Raw genomic sequence first — 10233 nt, 5'->3', positions numbered from 1 at the left:
CTTAGTTTCCCAGCAGCATTTGACTCTTCTAATCACTCCCACCTTTAAATAAATTTTCTCCTATTTTGACTTCTGAGATGCTTCTCATCTTATTTTTCACACTTTTCTTTGGCCACTTTCCCCCAATATCCTCTGTTGGAACCTTCCTAATTTCATTAAACATCTATGTTCTTCTACATATTTTTATGGATGATCATAACAGAGTTATGCCCTGAAGGGCACTTGGCTATAACATGGCACAGAAATGGGAGAGCATGTGCTGTGAATGATGGGATGTGGCAGCAGGGAACAGAAGTTATGCACAACCATTCTCCCATCCCTTCTTAATGCATCCCCCTACATCTTATATATCTGACATAAGGTACTAAAACCAACTCATCATTGAACATTTTCTTCTTTATTTGAAAGCTTCCATTAGCAGCCACATTGTCTATAGAGCTGGAGTTGAAAGGTTGGAGAGTGAAGAAAATTGTTGCTCAGTCTTCCCCAAAAAATATCCCAAGAGTCCCCTCTCTATGCCTCACTGATTCCATTCATTCACTGAACAAAAAGTTCATTGGTGGCTATACTATGCCAAGTGCTGTGCTTGATGCTTGAACTGTAAGGAAGAATAAGAGATGGTCCTACTTTCCAAGGAGATTACACTCTTCTGGGGAAATTTGCTACAAAAGGCCTGAAGAATGAGCAGAATAATCTGCCATTTGGTTAGTATGTCCATTGTCCTAGACAGGGCCAGAAATATACTGGCTTGTTGTAGAGCTGTGATTTGCCTCAAGATGTCTTTTGTGCTAACAGATTTACTTAGACAACTTATATTTAGTGCCATATTTGAACTTTGTTTGGTTATGCTCCTGTCCAATAGAATGGTCCCCTTGATTGGGTTTGCAGGTCTTCACAATTTCCCTCAGAAGCACATCTGTACACCATCCAACAGAACACTAAGCCCTTCATATACATATACATTTCATGATGTCATCCTTAGGACAACCCACAAAGTAGGTATGATTATCCCCATTTTATAGATGAAGAAAGTAAATCTCAGAGAGTTTCAAGTAAAGTAATCTACCTAAAGTGACCCAGCTAGCAAGTAGAGGAGCCAAGGTTTGGGTCCTGGTCTGTTTGACTCCAAAGACCATGTTCTTAATCGCTGTACTTCCTTTTGGTTTGATTTTGGCTACATACACCAATACCATATGATAGGTGCTAGATTTTCCAGGATAGTTATGATTTAAAAAAAAAATGATGGCTCCTCAATAAGCCATCAAAATTGCTCTGAGTTTCTTGTTTTTGTTAGTTTTTTAGAAAATATGGCTACTCTTATAAATGTCTTTAAGTATCATATATACTTCGATCGGGTATATGTAATATAAATATATATACATATTCATGGGTATAAGAATGGAAAAAAATTCCTATGTGTATCTTATTTATATACTACTTTATTTCAGAAAGACTTCGAGGTGAATATACACACACATACACATACATGGCTAACCATTTTACCTATCCATCTTTATATTACCCACATGGTATTATATTAGATATTTTCCTGACTTTCTAACACAGACTTTTTCCTCTGTCATTAAACACACTTTGTAGACATTACTTTCATGTCTGCCCAGTGATCCGTAATTTAGATATGCCATCATTAACTTAAGCATTCCTCTATAATGGATTTGGATCATTTCTACTTTTTAAAGTTTTACTTATTTAAGTAATCTCTACACCCAACATGGGGTATGAACTCATGATTCCGAGATCAACAGTCACATGTTTTTCTGAGACAGAAAACACCCCATTTTGGGATAATTTCTAAATTTATAGTATCATAATACTGCAGTGAATTTCCTTATATTTACATATCTATAGATATCTATTATCGCTTCCTTGGGATGAGTTTCTAAAAGCAGAATTGTTGAATAAAAGGGTTTGCTCTATTTTTAAGATTGCTAGGGTATAATTCAAGTTTCTAGATTTTGCCAGTTTATACTTGGGTAATTTCATTCCTGATCAACAATTTTTTCCTTCCTATGATTTTGTTCCGTAGGAAAAAGTGACTATACTCAATATAGTCTCTAGGACCTTTCCAGGAAGATTGCATTCTTTCATGATGTCTGAAAATACTACTGATCCTATGACAACATTTGCACAAGTGTTTCAATGCCCAGGGATCTCAGGGTCCCTTGAGATAGTTTTTCTGAAAAGATTCGTTGTTCTTCATTTGTATCTGGACAGCTGAAGACATTTGCTCCTCAGATTCTTGGCCTGATTTGAATCAAATCAAATAAAATCAAATCTCTCTCAAATCATATTTGTTTCACCAAATATGTTACGGTACTTTCCATGGAATTGTAGAAAGATCACCAATGAACCCTGAGTCTAGCTGCAGTTCCAGGCTTTAGTTTCTCACTTGCAAAATGAAAGGTTTGGACTTGAAAATTTCTAAAGCCCTTTATTTTTGGCAGTGTATGATGTCCTATGTGATTTTTCTTTTCTCCTCTTGCTGGACACCTGTCTCATCTTTCCAGGTATTTTTGTTTGTATGTTTGTTTCCTTAGGTCATCTTCCTGGGAGAAGGAGGCTCAGGTGCTATACAATATGTTTGTGCTTCATGAATCCCAGAAGCTGCATATTCTGTATGAATCCCTGGAAAAGAGCATCCCTGAGTCCTTGAAGGTGAGAGAGCAGGGAGAAATCTGGGAGAGAGGGGTAAAGTGTGGGAATATAGGTTCAGGGCTCAGAACCTTCCAGGCAGATGGAAATACAAGTCTAAAGTCAGACTTCTTTGGCAAGGATGATCTTAATACCCATATCCAGACACCTACTTTACTCCTTCTCCTTCTCCTCTTTTATACATTGTTTGAATCCATTCTACTGCTATCTCTAGTAGAATTCCTTATCTGCTCCAGACTATTACAATATCTGCCTTTCTACAATATTACTAGCTTACCTACACTTGGTAACTGGAGTCATCTATCTGACACAAATATGATCATACCACTCCCTTGTTTTAAACTTTCAGTAGTGGTCCATGTCCAAGGCACAAAAGTCCACACTCCTTAATTCTGAGGTTTATCACAAAATGTCCCAGCCTCTTCCGCTTAATCTCCCAACATGTCTCTTCCATATACCACATGCTACAATCACCGAGCCCTCAAAGCTCAACAGGGATGATATAATCTGCCACAACTTCAAGCACTCATGCATGCTTTTTCTCTCACCTGGAATTACTTGCCTTTCTTCTCTGCTTTGCCAGGAAAATATTTTACTTATCTCTGAAGACCGAATTCAAATATTACTTTATCTGTAAGTTTCCTACCACTCCTAGAGAGGTAGTGACTTTCCTCTCTGAGATCCCACACAACCATATGCATGCATCTATCAGAATATGTGTCTTATTGTGATCAAACTATATACTTCCCCATCCTTGTAAACTTGAAGGCAGTGGCCATATCATACTCACCTTTGGATTTTCCACACTTGACACAAATCTGACACATAATATGTGCCAAAAAATGGTATAGTATGAAATGAAAAAGATGGTATGGATTTTTAAAAAATGAATGAAAAAATGTCAGACGAGCCATTTCCTAATGATTCACTGATTAACTTAGATTTTTGTGGACCCTTCCTGGGCTTTTTTGCAGCATACTTCCTGATGGATAGTTCAGTGAGGCATCCTGAAAGCACTAGATTGATCTTGTCAAGTTCTCCTGTCTCCTGGCTTTATTGCCCATACCACCTCCAAGACCCTACCTCAAAGAAAAACTTCATCTCCTCCTGTTTTGATCTGTTGCTCTTGTAGGTATATGGTGCCGTTTTCAACATTAAAAATAAAAATCCATTCAACATGGAGGTGCTGGTGGATGCCTGGCCAGATTATCAGATAGTCATTACTCGGCCTCAGAGAGAGGTGAGAGCACTAGTTACTGAATGCCAAGCCAGTCATGTTCAGGATGTTCTCTGTGTGTAAATGAAGGGACTGAAGCTGAGAACCTTGGCATCCCTGATACATACAGATTTTGGAATGGCTGCTTGGATGGGAGAGGGGGCAGTGAAATAAGGCATGGGTGTAAACCAAATGGCCAGTGATGCAGGGCTTATTAATAACATTGGGATACCATCTGGTCAATTATTTTATTTTTTATTTTATTTTATTTTATTTTATTTTATTTTATTTTATTTTATTTTATTTTATTATCTAGAGTGAGTGAGCACATGGGAGAGGGGCAGAGGGAGAGAGAGAGACAGAGAGACAGAGAGAGGGAAGAGAGAGCTCTAAAGCAGGCTCCACACTCATAGAGGTGCCAGACTCGGGGCTCAATCTTGCAAAGTGTGAGATCATGACTTGAGCAGAAATCAAGAGTTGGTCGCTCAACCAACTGAGCCATGCAGGTGCCCCTGGTCAATTCTTTTCCATTGAGATTCTAATCACAGGCATATACCTCAAGATGTTTGTGGCTGGAAATGGTTAGGAAATGTTTTGTTTTCCTTGGACCTGAATGAACATAATCCAATAACATTTGAATCAGTACTGGGTTTGAGATCTAAATCTGTCAAGTTGTGTGACTGTGGGAAGACTGCTGCTTTCTTCACTATAAAAAGTGAAGTTGACAGAAATTACTATGTCAGAGTATTGTTAAACTACAGATACATCATGTATAGTTGACCCTTGAACAATGCAGATGTTAGGGGCACCAGCCCCTGCGCAGTCAAAAATCTGCATATATTTCTTGACTTCCTCTAAAACTTAACTACTAATAGACTACTGTTGACTAGAAGACTTTATGATAGCATAGTCTATTAACACATATTTTGTATGTTACATGTATTATATACTGTATTGTTACAACAAAGTAAGCTAGACAAAAGAAAATGTCCTTAAAATCATAAGGAAAATACACTTACCGAATTAAAAAAAAATTGCTTGAAAGTGGACTCATGCAGTTCAAACCTGTGTTGTAGAGCCAACTGTCTATTTAATAAAAATGTCTTTCCCATCTTTCAGATTTGGGGAGTATAAGTATAGAATCCCTTCCATCCCAGAGTTAAAATATCCCAGATAGGGGCGCCTGGGTGGCTCAGTCTGTTAAGCATCCAACTTCGGCTCAGGTCGTGATCTCGCAGTCTGTGAATTCGAGCCCTGTGTGGGGCTCTGTGCTGACAGCTTGGAGCCTGGAGCCTGCTTCAGATTCTGTGTCTCCCTCTCTCTGACCCTCCCCTGTTCATGCTCTGTCTCTCTGTGTCTCAAAAATAAACATTAAAAAAAATTTTAGCGGCGCCTGGGGGGCTCAGTCAGTTGGGCATCCAACTTCAGCTCAGGTCATGATCTCACAGTCTGTGGGTTCAAGCCCTGTGTCAGGCTCTGTGCTGACAGCTCAGAGCCTGGAGCCTGTTTCAGATTCTGTGTCTCCCTCTCTCTCTGGCTCTCCCCCGCTCAAGCTCTGTCTCTGTCTCTCAAAAAAAAATTTTTTTTTTAATTTAAAAAATTTTTAAAAATATCCCAGATATTTTAACCACTCCTCCCACACTTCTCCATTTACATAGTTATCAGGAGAATTAGAACCCAACCTTACCTGTAAAAACCCCCAGGGGAGTATCTGCTGCAGAAGGTGAGCAAGAATGCAGGGCAGTGAGAGACTGGGCTCTCCCCTCCAGGTGTTGCTGTGAACCCGCTGTGATGGCTCTTTCTTTTTTTTTTTTATTTTTTTTTTCAACGTTTATTTATTTTTGGGACAGAGAGAGACAGAGCATGAACGGGGGAGGGCAGAGAGAGAGGGAGACACAGAATCGGAAACAGGCTCCAGGCTCTGAGCCATCAGCCCAGAGCCCGACGCGGGGCTCGAACTCACGGACCGTGAGATCGTGACCTGGCTGAAGTCGGACGCTTAACCGACTGCGCCACCCAGGCGTGACTCTTTCTAAAAGTCCTCTCTGTTCACTTGCACAGCAAGGGCCAGTCACCATGCTAGCACCAGAGTGCTAAGTCAGAATTAGCCTAGGCATGGCTTTCTCACAGACCCACAGTCTTGACTCCAACCCTGTTCCCATTATTTCTCCCTATAAGGTAGACACTCTCTCTTTTAGACCCTTAACACACCCTGCTGGTGCACCTCCCATCCCAGGCAAGAAAGGTCCTTAAGCACCGTCCCAAGAGCAGGTGCCTTCAGGGTACCATCCAAAAGCGACCAGCATAAATCTGTGAATAGTGATTTATTTCTCAAGGGATTCCAAGGCAATTTTCTGCCCACACCTCTGGGAAAAACAGAGGGTATCAAACAATGGAGTCTGCAGCGCTCCAGGCATATGCAAGAGCATTTTGTAAATTGTACTGCTGTGTAAATAAGGTTGACCGATTGTTGTATCAGGAGATGAAGGATGACCTGGATCATTATACCAACACTTACCAAATCTTCACCAAAGCTCCTGACAAGTTAGAGGAAGTCCTGGCACGGCCCCAGGTTATCAATTGGGACCAAGTCTTCCAGATCCAAGGTAACTGATCTGAGTTAAGAAGCAAAGACCTCTGGTTCATTCACAGCAGATGTGGAAGGGGGCAGACAGTGGCTGTCTTTCTCTTCTCTCCAGGTTGCCAAGAGAGCTTGCAAGAGGCAATAAGAAAGATTTCAGCTTCAAAATCAGTGCAGGTGGATTACGTGAAGACGATACTCATTATGACAGAAATGCCGGTGGAACCCAATGATGACCAGGTGGATGTGATGGAGTCATTTAAAATGCCCAAAGTGGATGACGATACCAAGTGAGATTTTGCCTTTTGCTTCCCAAATTCCTGATAAGAAATCATTGAGTTGTCGTAAGGGCCAGACTTGGAAAGGCAAGATTTGAGACTAAATTATGGGGTACACAGTTGTAGCGGTAAAGGGAGGGAACTATATTAGCTGAGGTTTGCTGAGCATGGGCAGGGTCTTCACTAGATGAGGTTCTTTCCATATATATATATATATATATATATATATATATATATATATATATGTATTTAACTCACTTGGAGCCTTCCTGGGAGGGTACAGGACATCATGGTGACATAGAGAATCTTTACTGAGATTATTTTCAATTTCTTGCAAAAATACTACATGCTAGGGGTGCCTGGGTGGCTCAGTCAGTTAGGCATCAGACTTTGGTTCAGGTTCATGGGTTCAAGCCCAGTGTTGGGCTGTGTGCTGACAGCTTGGAGCCTGGAGCCTGCTTCAGATTCTGTGTCTCCCTTTCTCTGCCCCTCCCCCGCTTGTGCTCTGTCTCTGTCTCTCTCCCTCTCTCAAAAATAATAAATAAACATTAAAAAATACTGCATGCTATACCAAGTAAGTATACAAGCATTCAAAGTAAAAAGCGAAAGTTTGCCCACTTAGATTCTCTGCAATCTTTCTTTCAGGTGTAAATTTTTTCTTTAAGTTTATTTATTTATTTTGAGAGAGTGAGCAAGAACAGGGGATGGGCAGAGAGAGAGGTAAAGAGAGAGAATTCCAAGCAGGCTCTGCAGTGTCAGTGCAGAGCCCAACGTGGGACTTGAACTCATGAACTATGAGATCATGACCTGAGCCGAAGTCAGATGCTTAACTGACTGAGCCACCCAGGCGCCCCCAGGTGTAAATATTCTTAATATTAGTGTGTATGCTTTTAGTACTTGTGTGTATGAATTGGTTTTGTTGTTTTCCTTTTTCTTTTGTTTTTACAACATAGGAAATTATTGTACTGCAACTTTTCTCATTCAATATGTTATATAAACCTTTCATGTAAGCTCATATGGGTATCTTCATGTATTTTGGCAGCTGCATAGATTTCCATAAGAGGGAGATGCACAATTATGTATTCCCATATTAACACACTTTTGATTTATCTCCAGTTCTTCCTAATAACAAAAATTCTACAAGAAATGTCTTCGTAAACAGATCATTGCACAAGTTGTATAAATATTTCTGAAAGATAAATCCTGGAGTTGGAATTGTTGGGTAACATAATATATATATTAAATGGAAGATATTCTCAAATTGGATTTTAAGACTTTGATACATTTATTTAAAATTTTTTTTAATGTTTATTCATTTTGAGAGCCAGGGAGAGTGTGAGCAGGGGAGGGGAAGAGAGAGAGAGGGAGACAGAATCCGAAGCAGGCTCCAGGCTCTGAGCTGTCAGCACAGAGCCCAATGCAGGGCTTGAACTCATGAACCTGAGAGGTGATGACCTGAGCTGAAATCGGATGCTTAACTGACTGAGCCATGCAGGTGCCCCAAGACCTTGATAAAATCAATATGTGATAGCATAACGTAGAAACAACCAAAGTGTCCATCAATAGGAATGCAGGTCAATTCCTTATGGTATAATCCAGACAAAGGATAATATGCAGCCATTAACAAGAAGGAATCAGCTCTATAGGAACTAATATGGAAAGAATTCCAAAATATAATGCTAAGTAAAAAACACAACAAATAAAATAGAATAATATATACAGTGTGCTATCATAGTATGTAAACATCTTAAATTGCATCAAACACCTCTGGAAGGTTACATAAATATATTGCATTCCTGGTAGACTTTAGAGAAGGTAACTGGATAATAGGAGATCAAAGAAAAAAGAAAGAATTATTTTTCATTAATATCCATTTATGCTCTATAATTATATTGCTAATTCAAAAAATAAAATAAAATCAAAACATATGCTCACACATGCAACTAATTTAGCCAGGAGAGCCAACAATATTCAAATCTTGCTGTGGCCCAGCTGTGTTCCCATGAGAATCTTAGAAGAAACATATGCATAGGGAAAAGTGGTAAATGGGGATTCAATAATACTATAACTCTGAAAATCTGGAATGGAGTACCTGCCCTAAGGTGATCTTTCTTTCCTCTAAACCCAAATGCATATCTTGATATCTTGCCAGCTTCAGTTTGGCTCTGCCACAAGACAAGGTCAGGTGAGATGCTTGAGATCTCTGAAGAAGCAGGGCCAGGAAAGGTCAGGCAGGCAGAGAGAAAAGAAGGCCCCACCCATGTGTGGACAATTTAGTGTGCAGCAACCCCACTTACTGGCAGACATAAAGTGACCTTAAAACTGATGAATTCCTGAAAACTCTTTCTCCCGGGGGCAGATAGTTGAAACTTCTTTGGGCTCTTCCATCTGTCCCAACCTCCCCTACCCACAGAGGATGTGATTCTGATTTTGCAGATGAGAAGACTCAGTCTCAGATAACTTGTCCAGTGAGAGAATCAGGATGAAATCCTATTGTTATCACCAAAAAATCTGATATTCTTTTCCTGTATTGGTGCTTGTTAAATTTCATTTTTGGTACTTTCCTAGAGGTATGTGGTGATGGGCTTTGGGACACATGAAGCTTAAGATCAACATGGCTCTCATCTTCCGGTGATACACGTTTTTTGGAAATATCTGTTGAAAGAAGTATTACCTTGTGTCTTTAGATATTTTGTGGGAGAGAATTCAAACTACATATTTCACACATGCATCTTCGAACAAAATTGAGGACTGCTCTGGTGTATCTATAGCCTTCCTCTTTTAAGACATATGCTTATCTTCTTCCTTGGGATAAATGGTTAGACTTTTCTGAGATATACTGTACTATATGATGCTAACTCTCTGTTATGAAATGTATCATTAAGTACATAGGGTGATAGCCCTCTTAATTATTTGGGAACATTTTCAAGGGGACAAAGAATTAGTTTTTTGTCCACCTGTTTCCTCTTCTAGGCTGTGGGATCCTCAAGGAAAGGATTGGTGTCATATTCATTTTCTACAATCCTGGTGTTTTGTAAATGTTGGCTGAATAAATGCACATTTTTTTTCTTGACAGGAAAGGAAGCTTTCAGAACATTTCCTTGGATCCCTCCCATGCAGGGCTTGTGAATGAACAGTGGACATTTGGGAAAAATGATAGGAGCTTGAAATATATTGAACGCTGCCTCCAGAATTTTCCAGGATTCGGTGTGCTGGGTCCAGAGGGGCGCCTTATCTCTTGGATTGTGATGGAACAGTCCTGTGAGATGAGAATGGGCTACACTGTCCCCAAATACCAAAAGCACGGCTATATGAAGAAAACCAGTGTTCACCTTATGAATTATGTTATTCAGAAAAAAGTGTCATGTTATTTTCATATGTCAGAACATAAAGAAGAATCCAATCAGGCACTGAGGGATCTGAAGTTTAAGGCTGCTTCTTGTGGTTGGCATCAGTGGAAATGCAGTCCTGAGAAATATTGTTGA

At 39.8% G+C, this 10233-nt stretch overlaps 1 protein-coding gene across 1 annotated transcript; it reads left to right on the top strand.

The window, feature by feature from the left end:
• Positions 1 to 2598: 2598 nt before the first annotated feature.
• Positions 2599 to 10233, top strand: GLYATL2 (glycine-N-acyltransferase like 2). The gene is made up of 5 exons (XM_030333880.1): positions 2599 to 2676; positions 3806 to 3913; positions 6369 to 6495; positions 6589 to 6760; positions 9825 to 10233. The coding sequence occupies exons 1-5, from the start codon at positions 2599 to 2601 to the stop codon at positions 10231 to 10233; spliced, it is 894 nt and encodes a 297-aa protein (XP_030189740.1).

This window comes from Lynx canadensis, chromosome D1 (assembly GCF_007474595.2).
Source record: "Lynx canadensis isolate LIC74 chromosome D1, mLynCan4.pri.v2, whole genome shotgun sequence".
Lineage (NCBI taxonomy): Eukaryota > Metazoa > Chordata > Mammalia > Carnivora > Felidae > Lynx > Lynx canadensis.
The sequence above is the reverse complement of the archived record's forward strand: the minus strand, read 5'-3'. Positions and strand labels throughout refer to the sequence as shown.

What these genes read in the sequence shown, in the direction of transcription:
- GLYATL2 (XM_030333880.1), top strand. Translation starts at nt 2,599, where the DNA reads ATGTTTGTGCTTCATGAATCCCAGAAGCTGCATATTCTGTATGAATCC. An exon ending in GCATCCCTGAGTCCTTGAAG is followed by an intron (nt 2,677 to 3,805) that starts GTGAGAGAGCAG and finishes TTGCTCTTGTAG; the next exon opens with GTATATGGTGCCGTTTTCAA. An exon ending in TTACTCGGCCTCAGAGAGAG is followed by an intron (nt 3,914 to 6,368) that starts GTGAGAGCACTA and finishes TTGTTGTATCAG; the next exon opens with GAGATGAAGGATGACCTGGA.